Source organism: Rousettus aegyptiacus, unplaced genomic scaffold (genome assembly GCF_014176215.1).
Source record: "Rousettus aegyptiacus isolate mRouAeg1 unplaced genomic scaffold, mRouAeg1.p scaffold_m13_p_2, whole genome shotgun sequence".
Classification (NCBI taxonomy): domain Eukaryota; kingdom Metazoa; phylum Chordata; class Mammalia; order Chiroptera; family Pteropodidae; genus Rousettus; species Rousettus aegyptiacus.
Genome location: NW_023416295.1, coordinates 51,632,492 through 51,650,494, shown reverse-complemented (window position 1 = coordinate 51,650,494; position 18,003 = coordinate 51,632,492). Strand labels below are relative to the sequence as shown.

The 18,003-nt window shown below is 33.8% G+C and overlaps 1 protein-coding gene and 1 long non-coding RNA gene across 6 annotated transcripts in view; one reads left to right on the top strand and one right to left on the bottom strand.

The window, feature by feature from the left end:
* SCN9A (sodium voltage-gated channel alpha subunit 9) overlaps positions 1 to 18,003 on the bottom strand; it is a 125,180-nt gene that overhangs the window by 61,554 nt on the left and 45,623 nt on the right. Inside the window, exons 2-8 of the mRNA XM_036236646.1 lie at positions 17,474 to 17,781; positions 12,629 to 12,747; positions 12,182 to 12,271; positions 11,529 to 11,657; positions 10,034 to 10,125; positions 8,848 to 9,054; positions 1,147 to 1,210 (exon numbers count right to left, since the gene is read on the bottom strand). Coding sequence (XP_036092539.1) covers positions 1,147 to 1,210; positions 8,848 to 9,054; positions 10,034 to 10,125; positions 11,529 to 11,657; positions 12,182 to 12,271; positions 12,629 to 12,747; positions 17,474 to 17,731 — 959 coding nt within the window. The 5' untranslated portion in view covers positions 17,732 to 17,781. The remainder of the gene's footprint in view (positions 1 to 1,146; positions 1,211 to 8,847; positions 9,055 to 10,033; positions 10,126 to 11,528; positions 11,658 to 12,181; positions 12,272 to 12,628; positions 12,748 to 17,473; positions 17,782 to 18,003) is intronic.
* LOC107521036 overlaps positions 1 to 18,003 on the top strand; it is a 128,463-nt gene that overhangs the window by 100,651 nt on the left and 9,809 nt on the right. For 3 of the 5 annotated variants that reach the window (XR_001599494.2, XR_001599489.2, XR_004955640.1), the window contains one exon: positions 1,118 to 2,654. This is a non-coding gene — a long non-coding RNA (uncharacterized LOC107521036). Of the gene's footprint in view, positions 1 to 1,117; positions 2,655 to 18,003 lie in introns of those variants that run through there. The other 2 variants (XR_004955639.1, XR_004955638.1) reach the window with 1 other exon arrangement.

Genomic DNA, 18,003 nt, shown 5'->3' with positions numbered 1-18,003 from the left:
TCTTCAGGATACAACCTAAATAATACCACAGAAAAGTGGGAAACTCAAGATTCCTTTTCTAGGGGGACAATATTGAACAATGATTATGAACACATTATTTGGATTCAGGAATAATTGGGTTTGACAAGTTGTTAACTTTGTCGAATTACTTAAATTCCAAGTCCTAGTACTCTCTTTCTGTGCAAACAAGATAATAACACCTATCTCAGAAGGTTAAGATTGCTATTAGGTTTAAAAAAGATAATGTATGCAAATTACCTAGCCTAGTTTGTGCACATTGAAAGAATTTAATAAATGGTAGCTGCTAATTATTATCACTATCAAAACTTGGAAACTGTCACCAGATGTCATATAAATATCATTCTTGTATTGTAAAAATTGACATATAGACCTCTCATAAAAATTCGTTTCTCCGAATTATTCTTGGAGTGAATCAGAATTAAATATGTCAAAATACAGCAATTATGTAAGTTGATAAAAATTTGCAGCTTTAAGACTTTTTATTTTTCTAAAATCGGTGGCACGGTACCTATGATGCCAAACAAACACAGTGTTCTGAGGTCTCTGCAGGAGCAGCAACCTTATCTTGCTTATTTCTGTGTTCCTTGTGCACACCGAACCTGGTGAAGGGGCAGGGGGAGAATGAGAACAAAAGTCCTGCAGCAGAATGAAGTGGTGCGAAGAAGAAACAGCAAGATGGGTATTTGCATTAATATGAGATTCTTACACTGTCTTTACCCACGTCCATGGGACGCTTTTGTTTAGAGTGGCCAAAATATCAATGCATTCAGTCATCCATGAGTCATACTTGATTGAAGAATGAGTAGAATTTGGGGATGGAAAGGAAAATTAATTTTGTCACTTCTTTCCAGAAAGAAGTAAGAACTATGTAATCATTTTTTTTCTACTTTCTTAAGATTTACATGATATGCACGTTGTTTAATTTGAGCACCACCTCCAAGTCTTGCTTTCAAAGGTATGTACTAACTATAAACATTATAAAGTCTGGACCCACTATAAGACAGAATGAGTCAAATCATGCCATGAAATATATGAAAACAATATAGAATCAAAGGTCCTTACCAGCAAACTAATTATGTTTTTTCCTTTTTTGTAGCCTATAGACTAAAAACGAATATTACGTACCCTGAGTCTGTGCTGAAACCACAAAGGAGAGCATCTTTAGATCCCTCCAAGTAATAAAAATATTCTGTTAAGGAAGAAATTGAACAATATAAGGTTATAGAAGATAAGCCTTATGAGTGATACAGCAGGTAAATTCATTAATATAGACATATTCACATACATTTAAGCCAGATCCCAGGCAATTTGCATTCATTTTTTATATTCTCCCTCAAATGTTTATTGATAACCTCTTATGAGCCAGACAATAAATACAATGATAACCACGATAACAAAATCATTAGTTTTATGAAGCTCTCTTTATGTTTAGGTAAGGGTGGAGTTTAGGGATAGAGAAAGACATTTAACAAGTAGATAAATAAATATACAAGGTATTTTTAGATAATGATCGATGTCCTAAAGAAGATAAAGTAACACAATGTAATAAAACATGGTCAGGGAAGGCTTTTCTAAAGAGATGGGACCTAAATGCTACAAAGAAGCCAGCCATTCAAAGGCCCTAGTGATGAGATAATCTTGGCAGACTAAAATGCAAGAGCAAAAGCCCAGAAATGAAGTTGGTGTATGGAAGATACAACAATATGGCCAGCCTGGCTACAGTGTAGTGAATAGGGAGGACTGTGGGGGCAGAGGAAAGTAGGGGCCAGATCGTGCAAAGAGCTCTGCATGTCATGAAAAGGAATCTGGATTTTAAATATGATTAGAAGTAATAGAAATGGAAAGTAGAGATATGAGATAATAATTAACATTTTAAAATGTCCCTGTGGTTGCTTTGCGGACCATGGACTACATAGGAGAGCAAGTGTAGAAGTGGGGATACTAGTTGAGCGACTATAGTGAGAGGTGTCATGGCTACAATTCAGAGAGTAACTGTGGATATGGAGAGAAGGGGATGGAAATAGAGTGAACAGGATTTGCCGATAGAGTGTGTGGGGGGTGTGCAGAAAAGAATGTATCAACTGGGAAAATGGTGATGCCATTTATTGAGATGAGGTTGACTAGGGTAAGAAATGGCCTGAAAAAAAATAACCCCAGGATATCTGTTTTAGCTGTTCTTTGTTTGAAATGATTATTAGGAATTAAACGATATTTGTAAAGTAGGTGAGTGGATTGATATAAAAGTCTTGAGGTCAGCAGAGTTATCAAGGATGGCGATATTTAAAGATGAGAGTTATCATCAAGAAGGTGGACTTGATGGGACTTCATGAGTAAACCCGGAGAGAAAGTTTAGCTAGGACAGGGAAGGGGAAGAAGGGAGGCCCCCTACTGACTCCCAGGAGAGGTGGAGTCAGCAAGGCAACACTGTAAGTGAACAAAATTTGTTTTTGGAAATTTTCCCATTGTTGATTCACCAATCAACACTTACAGGACTTACTAAATTCTGAATGCTGAGGCTATGAAAGTGAAATAAATGCACGTTTTTCTTTTTCATGGTACCTTTGTGCCCATTTTCTGGTGTAAAGGAACTCATCATCTCTTCCTCCAGTCACTATGAAGACTTAATCTTAAGAGAGGGGCTGATCCAACTATACACAATAAGGGTATAAAGGACTAAAAAAAAAAAAAAAAAAAAAAAATTCATTCTTTTATATAAGGCCCTAACTTCCTATTGAGCTCAAGTCAAAGGAATAAAGATGTAGTTATTAGGAGGCTTTTGGAATAATAGTGGAAGAGGCTTTGAAGTCAGATATACTTGGATTTGTATGTTGCTTCCACCTCTTCCTGTGTAAGTGAATTATCTTACTGTAACTTGAAGATGCAGTTACTGCATCGGTACAACATGGATAAGGATACCCACTTTGTGGAGTTGTGGTATAGCATAAATATGAGATATTGCATGTAAAGCACTTTACACATTGATCCACACATTCTATACAGCTGCTCAAAGAGCAGCAGCTATCATTATTAAAGTGTTACACAATTTCAGATAAGACTGACTGACTTACACATCATTATTTTGTCTTACATGAAATATACAAATCTTAGAGGACATAAATAAAACAATAAAGCCTAAGTTTGAGGTGAAATTTTAGGTGAGAAGGTGCATGAACAACTTTTAAAAAAATCTTGTGCCTCAGAGAGAGTAGGCATGGCAGAATGAGAAGGGAGGAGGTTAAGATGCAATTTTTTATACATAAACTTCCATATTTTTATTATGAAAGGATTGCTTTAGAATTATCCTTGAAAGTAACAGGGGTTCATGTTTACCAATCCTCGAGGAGCTGTTTTATAAGAAAGAGCTCTAGAGCTGCGTGTATGAGCATGTTGCAGGGCTAATATACTCAGTTCAGCACAAGGATGATGAAAGGTAAAGCAACTAGGGTAGCTTACTCTGATGTTGTGGAACAATTTAAACAATTCCTAAATAACTAGACTTAAATTATTAGGCTAGTTAGCCTCAAGAGAATTTAAGGTTAACATGTAAATGGAAAATGTAATGCAAAAAATATATATATGTCCACAGTAAAACTTACACACAAATGTTCACAGCAGCATTATTCACAACCAGCACAAACAGGAAACAACCCAGACATCTATCAGCTAATGAATGAATAAACAAAATGTAGTACGTACATACAATGGACTGTTATTTAGCACTAAAAAGGAGTGAGATACTGCTACATGCTACATGGGTGAAACCTGAAATTATGCTAAATGAAAGAAGCCAGATGCAAAAGGCGACATATTGAATAATTTCATTTACATGAGATGTTCAGAACAGGTAAATCCACAGAGGCAGAAAGTATATTGATTAGTAGTTATCAAGGGCTGGGGAGTGACTGCAAATGAATACAGGGTTTCTTTTGAGGAAGGTAAAATATTCTAAAATTAGATTGTGATGATAGTTGTACAACTCTGCGACTATAACAACAAACACTGAACTATATATATTCTTTAAAATGGGAAATTTTACAGTATGTGAATTATTCCTCAATAAAGTTGTTAAATAAATGCAATGCAGTATAATGGCAAAGGCATAGGTAGTAACGAATAAGTCTCAACAGTAAAATATATATGAGGTGAAAAAGAAATAGAAAATTACAATTCACACAACAAAAATCTGGAACTCTAATTTAGTGCAGATTCTGGGGAAATTTTCTATTAATTTCAAGGCTAATGGAACATAACAGTAAAACATAATTGATGACCTACATATGATTAGCTTTATCTGACTTGGCTCAAAAAGACACCTTGTAGTAGCTATGTATGGCTTGGGCTTTCAGAGTCAAGGATTTGTTCCTCAACCAAGGGGTGATAATAAGTCAACTCAGAAAACTAGTGCAGGGGGGGAGGTAGAGGTAGAGTGGCTGCAAATGATATATTTCATTCTGGGAAATGTAGTCCCCACAAGGAAAGCGGAATACATGAAGGAGACAAGAGCAGCCCTGACAATAGTACAGACCAGTACTGTGGTTCTTCCAAGAACTGTTCTATTAAATATCAAACATTCTGAAAAAAAGAGTTAGAAACTAACCCCCTTTATCTCAATAGAACTAGACAACAGTAACTAGAAATTAAGGTACAAATTGTGCAAATGAATCTTTCCTTCATCTATAGTAGCAAGAAAGAAGATACACGAATATCAAAGTAGATAGCACACACAGCACGGAGGGAAATCTATAAATTGTATGTTTTTAAACATGAAGCTAGACAATAGGCTTATTTTTTGATAATGAATTTAAAAACCACCTCTAAAAAGGCTTTGCTGTAGGCACAAGAAAACGGTTTTAGAATATGTTTAGGCTTTCTATGTAGGTTGTGTTTACCATTATAATTCTTTGATATCTTTGAGAATTCCAATTCGTTTACCTCACCACTTGTCCAATTCAGAATCCATGGGCACTCATTATCGTCATTCTTGTAGTTTCCTCAACTTCCATGCAGTTCTCTCAGGCTATTACACTAACCTAGCAGAACTCAAATCCTACACATAATCCAGCATCCACCTTCTCCATACTTGCTCTCAAGTGCCTGAATGTTATTGGAGAATTTTTCACACCCAAGTGAATGATTATATTTTAAATAAATGATTTCTAATATCAAATGGACACTTAAAATAGACAACTGTGCCATTCCCTACGGTGACCATTTAGTGCATTCTCCTCAAACTTGCAGACTGTCACTCCCAGACAATTATCCCATCTCATATTTCTTGAGGAAATAAAAGCCACTGGGTTTAACTTAATCTTTTCTGATAACTCTGCAGCCTACTCCTTCATCTTTCCTTCTGCTTCCGTGGTGGAGATGTCTCTCCCCTTTGCTCTTCCGCTTTCTCAAGGACTTGACTTCTCCCCTCTCTTCTGAATTATTAACCCATACTTACTCATTTCTATAAAAATCTATCTTTTTAAAAAATGCTAGCCATTTCTCCCAGTATTCTGCTTCTCTTTACAGCCAAATTTCTTGGAAGAATTGTCTACACATTCTGTCCTCTCTTCCCTGATGTTTTCTTCACCCCGTCACCACCTCAGTCGGACTTTGTGCTCCTACTACTTCACTACAATTTTTTCAGGAAAGTCTCCGATGACTTTCGTGTTTAAACTAATGTATATTTCTCCATCTTCATCAACCTTATCCTTGATCTTGTAGCATCATTCACCACAAGCACTCCTTTTTTCCCACAACATTCTTTCTTCTCTTGACTTCACTATTTATATCTTTGTTTGCTTCTTACTTTACTATGTCCAGCTCTGGGTCCTCCCCTCTACCTGTATTTTAGACACTAGGGTTGTGGAGTTGAGCATCTCCTAAATGCCAAATATGCTTTAAATACGAGGTTGCCTATTCTCAACCTTCTTATAAGCATTAGGGTTTTTCAGAAGGGCATGTGTATAAGTATACATATTCCTTTTTTTCTTCTTCTTCTTCCCTTTCCTTCCCTTCCCTTTCCTTTCCTGTCCTTTTTCCTTTCCTTTCTTCCTTCTTTCCTTTCTTCTGATTATTTTGAAGTGTATATCTTCAAACCAGGCAGTTCCTCTGATCTCTATACTTAAATCTACAGTTGCCTACTTTATATCTCCTCTTGGATGCCTCAATGGCATCTCAATTTTAACTGATTAATAATGACTTTCCCTACAAACCCTTCCCTCATTTCCCATAGCCACCCATTCAGTTAGTGCAGCCAGAAACCTAGAAGACATCCTGAAGCCTCCCTTCTTCTCGAAAATGTCAGCAAGTTCTAGATTTTATCTTGAACTCACCTTTTTTTCCTTCAATTCCCACCATCCTCTAGATGAAGTCGCAATTTACTTTTATTTGGGTGACAGAAACATCATTCTAACTTGGTCTTCATTATTCCAATCTACCATCCACCTTTGCCCTATCATATGGCAGTTCTCCACCAAGTGATTAAAACCACTGTATTTAAAGTAAAATTCAAACTCTTTTCCATAGGCTAAAATATTCTTCATGATATGACTCTATCTTTTTTTTCTTAATTTCTCTGTTGCCATTCTGTCTCTCCTTTGCTAAAGTCTAACCACACTGCTATTTTTCTATTTTGTAAACACTAATACTGCAGGGCCTATCCATATGCTATTTCTTCTAATTCAAATAGCAACCCCCATACACACACTCCTACCCACACGCACACTATTTTATGGCTTCTTATTATCCTTTAGTTTTACTCCTAAATGTTACCTCCTCAGAGAGGTTTTGTCATTTAATTGGTATCTCAGCTTCTGAGATTATTTTCTTTGTACAGTATTTATTGAAACTTGCAACATTTTTGTCTATTTGTCTGTCCCCTACTCTTAATCTTTCATTCCCACTAGAATATAAGCTCTGTGAAAACAGGGGCTAAGGCTATCATTTTCATTCCTATAGCTCTAAGGAAGCATGTAATGAACACATGGTAATAAATGAATGCCTGAATGAATATTATAGTAAGACCTGGTTTCTATGACATAGAAAATATTTAAGAAACCCAAGTCAAACTTGACATAAACATCTTCTCTTTAAAACTATATTGCAGAATAAAATCAAGAATAATGTACAGAATTGAGGGAAAGGATTATGGAATAAAATTCAATTGTTAGCTAAGCTGATACTCATGTATAAAGCCAATATGAAGATACACTGCAAAATTCAAAGGCTCTTACTTTTTTGAAAAAAAAAAAATGCTTGAAACAATTCCAGAAGGTTAAAAGAATCATTCAGATTACACATTCAGTAATGGAATGAAAAATCAGAATAAAAGGAATGGTAGTGATCCTAGTAAAAAAAATTAAGTTTAAGTAAAAGTTGTAAACTAATTCGTAGGATATATTACTTCTATGGCATATAAACTGAGGAGTTGAATTATTTGGAAATTGCAAATAAAATTTAAGATCATATTAATAAAAATCAGAAACTGGAAAAATGAGTAAAGATAAAAAAGGAAAGAAAATATGTTAAATTCCTTATCAAAGGCTGGTAGTAAAAAAAATTACATTAAATATTTTACTTGAAAACCTGGTATCTTGCTTTAGGCTTTCTTTGTTTTCCTTATTTACAGTGTTAACTATTTATAGTAATAGTATAGTATTACAGTATTTATAGTATTAAGTTAACTAATGTATAGTATAGTATAGTATAGTATAGTATAGTATAGTATAGTATAGTATAGTATAGTATGTTAGCTAGGTTTTATTTGCTTTTATCTTCACAGTGATTGGAAAAATACACACTTAGTAAAGTAAAAATAAAATGATGTATAATATTCTTTATTATCCAAGGAGAATCCTGACCTTTACTCCCTAATATCCTTCTGTCACAGGCACATACACCTGAAAGGTTTCTTAATTTTCACCCTTCCTCTGGACCTAATTATCTACTAAGGTTTATGAGTTCATGTGAGAGCAACATCATACACACATATTGCAGATGTTAGACAGAAAGCATAATCTTGCTTGATCTCATTCTCACCCAAACTAATCAACAGCTTCAGTGAGAGAAACTAACTTAGAGGATAATTGTTTAGAAACTGTGCAGTTCATGTTTTCTGTAACATACTGTAAAATATGTTGTGAATTCAGCAGACTTCTAGGACTATGAATACAGATTGTTTCATATGGTATCTACCAAACTAGTTCGTAAATTAAACGTTAGTGTGATACGTTAGCTAGTTCGAGGAAAGTCATTAGAAAGAACCATGAAAGTCATCACTGCTTATAATATAAGGATTGTATTAATAAATCTAAGTAAACTTCTGCTTTATATGAATCTTTAGAAATACTATTGAGACGGACATTTTAATATGTGATAATTAATAGTATCATTACATTATGATTAATATAAATATGTTATAGCTATAGTAAACATATAAATATAATTATATTATCATAATAAATTACACTATAAAATAAAAATAACTATGAATTATATAAAAAAGCTATAGTATATAAACATATCTTATGATGAAATGTAATGGTTAACAGTATTAGTTCATAGCTAAATTTGTTTCTCTAGAGCAAATTTATTCTTTTTTATCATATAGAAATTGAGAATTATGGAAATAGCTCATGTTTTCAATACTAGGACTGCTAGAAAGTTTAGAAATAGGCAGATTTATAAAAATATAACATAATCCAAATTCACACTGTAGCAACTTTCTACATAATTGAATAATTTTGAAATAATTAAAATGAAAGCAACACTATATAAAAAGAAACCAATGCTTTTAGCCTTATATCAACCTATTAACAACTATAGCAATAGTCTTACTTCTATAGTCATCTTCTTCAAGGGTATCTGATATGTTCAATGTTTGATTACTTTCAAGTGCAGTCCGCACACATTTGTGCCTCAGGTTGCCCATGAAGAGTTGTAACCCGATCAGAGCAAACACGCTCAGACAGAACACAGTCAGGATCATGACATCTGAGAGCTTCTTCACAGACTGAATCAGGGCTCCCACAATAGTCTTCAGGCCTGAATATGGGGGATAAAAGAGGTGTTCATAATGAAGTAAAGCCTCTGAATGAGAAATAAACAAAAACAAGCTTTCCTAGAAAAGCATGCATCGTATCAAATCAATGACCTAAAATAACCTAATTCGAAAAAAGCCCACTAGGTCAAAAAGGTATATTTGCTGTTTTATATGTATTTTATTTCTACATATTATAGCAAATAATTAAAAATTGTAAAATGTTTCCAAAGAGTAACCAAATCATCGACAATAATTTAGTTGCTCGAAACATATCCACACTCATTTGTAAAGAATAATTTTTGAAAGCTCTAATTCAGTAAATGCTTGTCAAACAAACCATATCTCTATAATGGCACTAAAAAAAAAGAAGAGGCTGAATTGCACATATAGTGACAACTTACTAATTTTCAGTTAAGAAATGGTTTGTTGAGGAAAGATAAAAAAATAATATGTCATGCAGTACCTTCATGCTGATATTTTTCTCTTTTCTGATCTACATGAAAAGCAATTAAAACCAATTGAAATTTTCATTCCTGAATAAGCAAAATGGAAAATGAACTGTTAGACAGGAGGGAAAATTTCAAGTTGAGATACGAGCCAATTGGCCATCTTCATCTTCTAAGACCCATGCAACTGATTAAACTCAAAGGCTGACTTTTAATAAGGATTCTGAAAAACAAGAAATTAAATTTAATGGAAATTGCAAAAAAGAAAGCTTTTCTTTTCTTTTGTCCAAATGATCAAAGTCAGCCCCAGTGTTTAACCCCACTCTCACCTGGAATGACTGAAATTGTTTTCAATGCTCGGAGAACTCTGAACGTTCTCAACGCTGAGACATTGCCCAGGTCCACAAACTCTGTCACATATCTGTAATAGGGAGTTTACACACAAACACAGTGACAACACACGCACAAACAAAGAACAACTCCCAGATAGTTGGAGTTATAAGTGGCCTAGTGCTTCACACCAATCACTTCTTACCTGGAATTACAGAAATAGTTTTCAAAGCTCTCAATACTCTGAAAGTTCGAAGAGCTGAAACATTGCCTAGGTTTACAAATTCTGTTAAATACCTGTAGAATTAAATCAGAGTTATTCAAAATTTAGATAGAGTCTATGATACTTACCTGTGCCTTTAGTCAAGGTATTTCCTATGTGTGGAATGTCTTATTTAAAGGTATGGTTCTGCAAGTCTTTTTTTTTTCCCTATCATAATTAATTTAATTTAATTTGATTTGATTTATTTGATGCGAGCAAAATACAAATGTTATTAAAACTATTTCATACACTTAACTGCCTAAATAAGCAATTAAATGCTTCAATTATTAGACCTCAACATTGTGGTGATATATTTAATAATCCTATAAAACATCAGTGGCAAATCTTGAAAACTATATGCAAACTGAAAGAAGCTAGACACAAAAGGTCACATTCTGTATGATTCAATTCATATGAAATATCTAGAGCAGGCAAATTCATAGAGATGAAACATATGAGTGGTTCCCAGGGGCTGGGGGAAGGTGGAAATGGAAGTGACTGCTTTTTGGGGTGATGAAAATATTCTGGAAATACAGTGATGATGGTTGTACAACTTTGTGAACATACAAAAAACACTGAATTTTATACTTTAAAAGAGTGAATTTTATACTTTAAAAGAGTAAATTTTATGGTATGTAAATTCTACCTCAATGAAAAAGAAGACCCCCTGAGGCAGCCCTGCTTGACACAGTGCTGTCTTGTCAGCAGGTTGGTAGGTGGAACAGCAGCAGTCACATTTCATCATGAAAAGGGAGGCAGGACAAGGGCGAGAGAATTGGAGACTAGAAATCTGAAGACCCTTTTGTATTGTCTAAATTCCTCCAATGAACATGCATTACTTTCACAATTCAAAAAGATGGAGCAAAAAATATTGTACCTTGGTCTGAGATTTAAAAAAAATATATTTCTGACAAATATATCTGGAAGATGGGTAGTAATATGAATATGCTAAAATTCTATGTTAATGTAATAGTTTTCCCTTGAAAATAAACTGTGGAAGCCTAGGTGATACACATACAGTACATTAATGTTAAGTTTCATATGCAGTGACAATCCTTATAAAAGATTAATAAAAAGAGAATCATATTTATAATTGAAGGCATGAGTTTTTTCTGTGATTCTTACAGGTTTTATTAGTTTTTAAATAAGAACTTGGAAAAAGTGTGAACTTAACTGGCACTACATGGACTGTCCATCAAGTGCTGGGTGTGGAGGAAGATGATCAATCTTAATGCTGTCATATACTTTTGAGTAAGAAATGCTCTTTCAAAAAAAATTAATATCTGCCTGTAAATGACTAGCTTTCTTACAGTTTTCTTTAAACACAACCAAGACATGTAGAGAAAGTCAGACTCTAAAGCTCTGTTCTTACTGAAATATGATGTTGTCTGAAATTTTCATGAGTGTGCCATTTGAAAAAACTGAATGTAGTACTTACGCAAAAACAATGACGATAAAATCAAGCCAGTTCCATGGGTCACGAAGGAAAGTGAATTCTCCTACACAAAAGCCTCTTGCCAGAATTTTTATAAGGGATTCAAAAGTATATATTCCAGTAAAAGTGTACCTAGACACAAGAATCCATTGGAATATTAAATATGAAAAGAACACAGCACCATGTCAGTCTATATAAATAATTTTTTTTCCTAATCAACCAAAGAGATGTTTATTGCAGTGTGACTGCTAGTTTACGGACCCATTCTAACTATTTGAATAAACTACAGTAAAGATCTTTACAGAAAAATCTTAAAATGTCCACTTAGAAACTCTTATAGAAAGTAGAAGTATTTTACTAAGAATATAAATATTAGATTTGCCTGGAAAATTCCCACACTGCTCATATTAGAAATACATTCAAAGATAAGCAGCATGTAACATGCCTAAGAACAAGGCAGGGTATCTGATAAGTTTATTCTTGTATTCTACTGCTAGTCGGTTAATACCATGGAGGAGAGAAAAATAAAAGGAAAGCAACTCTATAACATGGGAAGATAAACACTACAATTTTTATAGATGCAATAACTTTCTTGTAGGAAAAGGATAAAAATGATAATACTAAGACTATATTAAAATGTACTTATATCCACTTACTCTACATTCTTGGTCCATTCTGGAGGGTTATTCATAGTCATAAATATGCAGTTCGTCAGAATAGTGCACATAATAAGCATGCCAAATAAGGTAGCTTAGAATCAAGGAACATGACGAAAGATCACTGTGGGAACTTTGGATATTTGATAATAATGTTTGCTGAAATCTTCTTCTTTAGATAATATTTGTAAATAAATTTATAGTCTTTGTCTTTCTTTTCAATCTCTTTAAACAAGTGAGTAATAGATAAAAGTAATTTATCCTAAAATGTTAAAATTGCCATTCATCCAATCTTCTCAGAGACCTACACCAAATTACATCAAAATATTAAACTAAAACCATAGTCTTTTCAGGTGCGAAAAGACACAAATCTATATTTAAATAGATTTAAATAGCAAAAACTATATTTTAAAGAACCATTGCAAGTAAGCATTTTAAAAAGGATATGAGTGTACTAAAATCTTAATAGATATTCTTCTTAGAGGACTGAAAGGAGAGAGAATGTACAAGGCAGGTGTGGCATTGAAACGGAAGATGGCTTTCCCTTTGTTCAATACTATGAAAGTCTGCAGGGTCAAAAAGAAAACAGGATAAAATTGAGAATCCAAAATTTTAATCTAGCACATCAATCTCAGCAGTTTACCTCTCCATGCAGTAGTGTCATCTTAAAGAAGTACTGCCAGCAGACTCAAGCAATGTGTTTCCAAACCCATTTATGTAGCTGTGTATGTCACGGTGGCCAGTGACCTCAAGTCCGTTTCTTCTCAGCAAATTAAGAAGTGAACCATTTATGAGCATGTATTGGTTAGAGCTCCCAAAACACAGTGTCTTCAATACCCGCATCAGTAACAATAACTTGTGGCCACTGGAATTAGTTTAAAACACAACTTCCTTCTTTCATTACAATATATTACAAGCATACCAAAGAGAAACTAGCTCTCCCTGATTTTTACCATAACACCCTGAGAATTTTGATACTTGTTGGCTATTGGCATTGTTAGTAGTAAATGTTCCAAAGTCTGAGTTCTTTCAAAAAATATTTTCACAAATTTAAGAAATAGTAGAGTTTGAAGAATTCTATTACCCAGTTCTTGTTTTAGCTATAATACTAATATGAGGACATAAAGGACTTGCTTGCTACTATCCACAGTAATTTAAAAAAATAATACATACAGAATCATTCTTAAAATGTTATGTAACCATTACATAATGAGTGACATTCTCCCTGTCTCTGGTATTTAGTTAAAACATTTAAAACCCAAATAAATAAATAGCATAATAACGAAATATTAAAATAATCTAATGTTTTTGGATTGGAAATCCTTGTCTTATTTTTCTGCATTGGCAGGCAAAAAACTTGCATTATCCAGGAGACACTCATTTTATCTTTTTTGTTGTTGTTGTTTCATCTAAATTTTATATGTTTATGAGTGGGCTTCTGGTAATAAACAGTTTTCACCAAACTTCAGATGTAAGTTCAAGTATCTTCCTTTTTTAATTGTATATGGCAGTATTCTCAAGAAAATGAACCAGAATCTATTATTTTCAGATGCCATTTATATTCCTGTTCTCCTTTCACTATACTAGTTATATATAAACATAATCTAACACAAAGCTCACTTTTATATTGAAAATCAGTTTTAAATTAATATCTAGTCTTTAAGTACAACTACTGTTTTGTTAAATCTCAATACACTGTACTTGTTAAAAGTCATTCATCCATTATTTTCTACCATTGTGTAGTGAGCACCTATGGCATAAGAGACAATGAAAAGAGTTCGAACATAAATGAGGCATGAGTTTTGCCTTCAAGGAACTTCTTGGAAAAGTGATAAGAACACAGTAACTCTAGTATAAGATAAGATTTGACATGTACCATACAGAGAAATACAAATGGAAGAGTATGAGAGTAAAGAGGATACAGAGTGACATGTCTATCAGAATTATCAAGGGAACTTCTACAACCAGAGGTCAATGAGCTCATGTGAAAATCACAACATTACTACCTAGCTTTGGCAAGACCAAGTTACCCTATACTTGAAATTAAAAAAAAAAAAAGTTTGCTAGTTTTTCATTTAAATTGCCAATTTTCATTTACCTTAAAAACTTCTTTAGGAATGTCTGGGTTTATATACATCCAGGAGTTAATTATAGGGATTGGTATGAGTCTCTTTAGTAAATTCTAAAATCCTAATAGCAAATCTATAAATATAAAAGTCTAAATAAATTCTTTTTCATTTTGCTCATTTATTTAAATTTATTGAACATAAAAGTGGAGAATTACAATGCTTAAAGAGCAAAGACTTTAGAGTTCGACAGATATTCTTAATACCAGATCCACCATTCTGACAGCTAGCACTTAGTGTCTGTGAAGTTTTTCAAGTTTATAATACATTGGAAACTCTTAGTAAATGGCAGGAGCAGCTGCTAATACTATAAGCAACGTAAAAGGTACCAACTGTAGGAAGATAATAAGATAATGTATCTGACCTCTTAAAACCCATAGTACAGGGTGATTGATAATTTATTCTTTCCTACGGATACAATTTTCCCTTATAATAAAGGTACCACATAACTATTAAAAAGTACTTGTATATTCATCAGACATAAAAATGAAGCCCTAACTTCTATCATTAGTTTATTAAGTATCTATTGTTTTAACAAATCATCGATAATTACACTCAAATATAATTAAAATCTAGACTCAAGTCAAATTGTGGGTCATTAAGATTTTTAATCCAAACAATGATTTTAACACAGCAGAAAGAAAGTTTTGTCAATTAGTGTGGATAACATGAAATATTGAAAAATCAATTTATAGAAAAGTCAACTCTAAACCTACAAGCAGAAGTCAAAATTACTTTTATCGAGAATGTCTGATGACCTGAGACATGAGGCAGAAAGTTGATAATTTAAAGCTCCAAAAAAAAGGAAATAAAAAGACTTGGTTATCTCTTTGTATATATTTGTTCAGATATTAGCAATGAAGGACCATGAAGACATATCACTTTGTTTGCCCTAGTTCTACCCAAGTATATTGATGCAGATGTGGGTTAAGGGTTTGATATGGTTTGGGTTATATTATTTGAAAGAAGCCGGAGCCAAGGCCCACCCCAAATAGTCTCTATTAAATCAGCCTATCACATAGCTAAAATTACTACACTGGTTAATAAGTCTGTTGTTCTCCATTAGAATGCAAACATTTTCTCCTTACCTCCTAAGTCACTTTAAGCCAATATTAGTTTATATCTCTGACTTGGGGATTATTCCAGAAAGATTCTTTTCTTCCTTAAGGAGTAGCTGGTTAAGGAATATCCTCGCCCTCTTTGGAAATGGGAAATGCAGTAAGTATCCATGCAGAGTCAGGAATTTTTCAGGATGAAGTAATAAGTAAAATGAGAAAGTATTTCTTATTTTGCCTGTTTCATTATTTACTTATTATTTCATTCATTTTTTAAAAGTTGTTAGCATTGTGGTTGCTACACAACAGAAGCTAAACTAAGAGGTGTTGCATAATAGAATATTTCAGCAGGAAATCAAATCAACTTGAATTTAAAAATCTATGGCAAAATGTACTACTGTGTACATTTCACAAGTTACTTTATTTCCACAAGCCCTTTAGCCCATCTAAAAACAAGGTATTACTTCCTGTCTCACCAGGCTGTGAGAAATATGTGCACTAATTTGTATAAAACGTCTAGTGCCTGACGCAGAGACCCTCAATACCTATTAGCATTCTTCCTTTCTGTGTCAGAATACTGATCTGTTAACTAGCATGTTGTGCAATATTTCAAGGGCTTCTCACATATTCTTCTATTGCTGTGCCATCAGCTTGTTGAGTACTGGTTGTAATGTGAAACGAAACATTAGGAATTGCTATTCATAAAAACTACCCCTGAGGCATATGCATTTCTACCATTAAAAATTAACTCTATCACATTTTATATTTTCAAGACATTTCAAATATGTTCTTTATTTTATTTGCTAGATACCTTATCAAGAAATATTATCTTATATTTATTTCTTAAATAAATTAAATTAATTTTTTTAATGGACTTTATCCTGCCTTTCTTGACCTCTCAAAAATAAGTCTGCAGGTGCTGTGGAGCAAAGCATTGTTGAAGAAAGTTATAAAATCTGCTGATCTAATTCTTCATTGTCCCCTCTTTGTCATCTTCAGCCTGGTTGTGTCTGCTACTATGTCAAAAAATTACTGTAATCCCCTTCTCATCTTTTCAACAGAATAATCTTCTAGCAGTTGTTTCAAACTGTTTCCTACTCCCTTAATGCAATCAACACCTTCTCTACTCTGCTGCTCTCAACATTGATTCTCCAAGGACAATTTGCGCCCCTGTAGTATGGAAAAGATTGATACCATGTAACATGCACTTCCTCTAATAAGCCTACATTAACCTCAACACAACACTCTTAAAACCATCCTCCTTTCTGCCACTCAAGCTTCAGACAATAAGGCTTCTCTCCACTTAATCTAATGCAAATGCAGTCTGACCTGTAGCTTGTACCTTGTCCGATAATGTCAGCAACTAGCTACTCTACTCCAGCCCTCTGTATTTTTCTGAGCGAGAATAAATTTTCTCTACTTTCAAATGCGCTATTTTATACCCTATGTTTAAAAGGTTTGCAATTGATTTGGTGCCCCAAGTGACCATCTTTCTGGTGGAAAATTTCTCAGATTTATCAACATGCATGTACTGTCACCTACTTTCTCTTTCTATTTGCTATCCACCACGATCTTGCTTTGATTTCCATCGTACAACACAAATTGCTTGCAAAAAGTTATCAATGCATCCTCATTGTTCATTCTAATAGCCTGTCTCTATCCTCAACTTTCTGTGTAATTTTATCATACTCTTTCCCTTCCTTGTTGAACAATGGAAAATTTTCTGACTCATGCCCTACCTCTCTGACTATCTCAAACTCCTCTTTCTTTCTAATACCCTAAATGAAGCAGATCTCCAAACTCCATTACTAGTTGAGAGATCTTATATATGCCCATGGATTTAACTGTCACCTCTATGCAAATGCATTCTGGACATATCCCTAGGTCTTACTTCTTAAGGTGACAATTATCTTGTTCCTACCAGTATACATTTATGGCATGTCCAGAAAGGCAGAAGATATGGAATCTGAATATTCTACATATGTATTTTTTCTGAATACATTTGTCATCATGTGGTTTTTCCCTAAATTCCACTTAATCTTGATTTAAAATAACTTTCTGTACAGAAAAAAAAAGCAGAGACCATACCACTGCAGTCACAGTAAACTCACTTTTTTGTCTGTGTAGTAGGGGTCCAGGTCCTCCAGGGGCTCTGACACCATCCCTGGAGGGATGTCCCCATAGATAAAGGGCAGCTGTTTGCCAGCTTCCAAGTCACTGCTTGGCTTTGGGCCTTCTTCATCATCATCTTTCTTTTCTTCTTTGGGTTCCTTTGTTTTTCTTTCAGCAATACGTTGTTCAATGAGGGCAAGAGACTGTTCTGTAAAGTAGACAAAGCTCTGAGGTCCTGGGGGAGGCAACATTGCCATCTTTTCATCCTGTATATTTTATTTCCCCTTCAGCTCCTTACATAAGAGGCCTAAGTGAAAACAAAGAAATAAAGCCTTAAGTGTTTGCCAGCCAAGGATGGCACATTAAAATAAAAATAATATTAATAATGATAATAATAATAATAAATAAACAGATTTTTGGTTTCAACTACAAAAAATAATGTATTCACAGAATTATTAGCATGTTAAATTAGCACTTATTAAATGACTACCATGTGCAACACTTATTTTCCATGCTTTCTAACCATCTT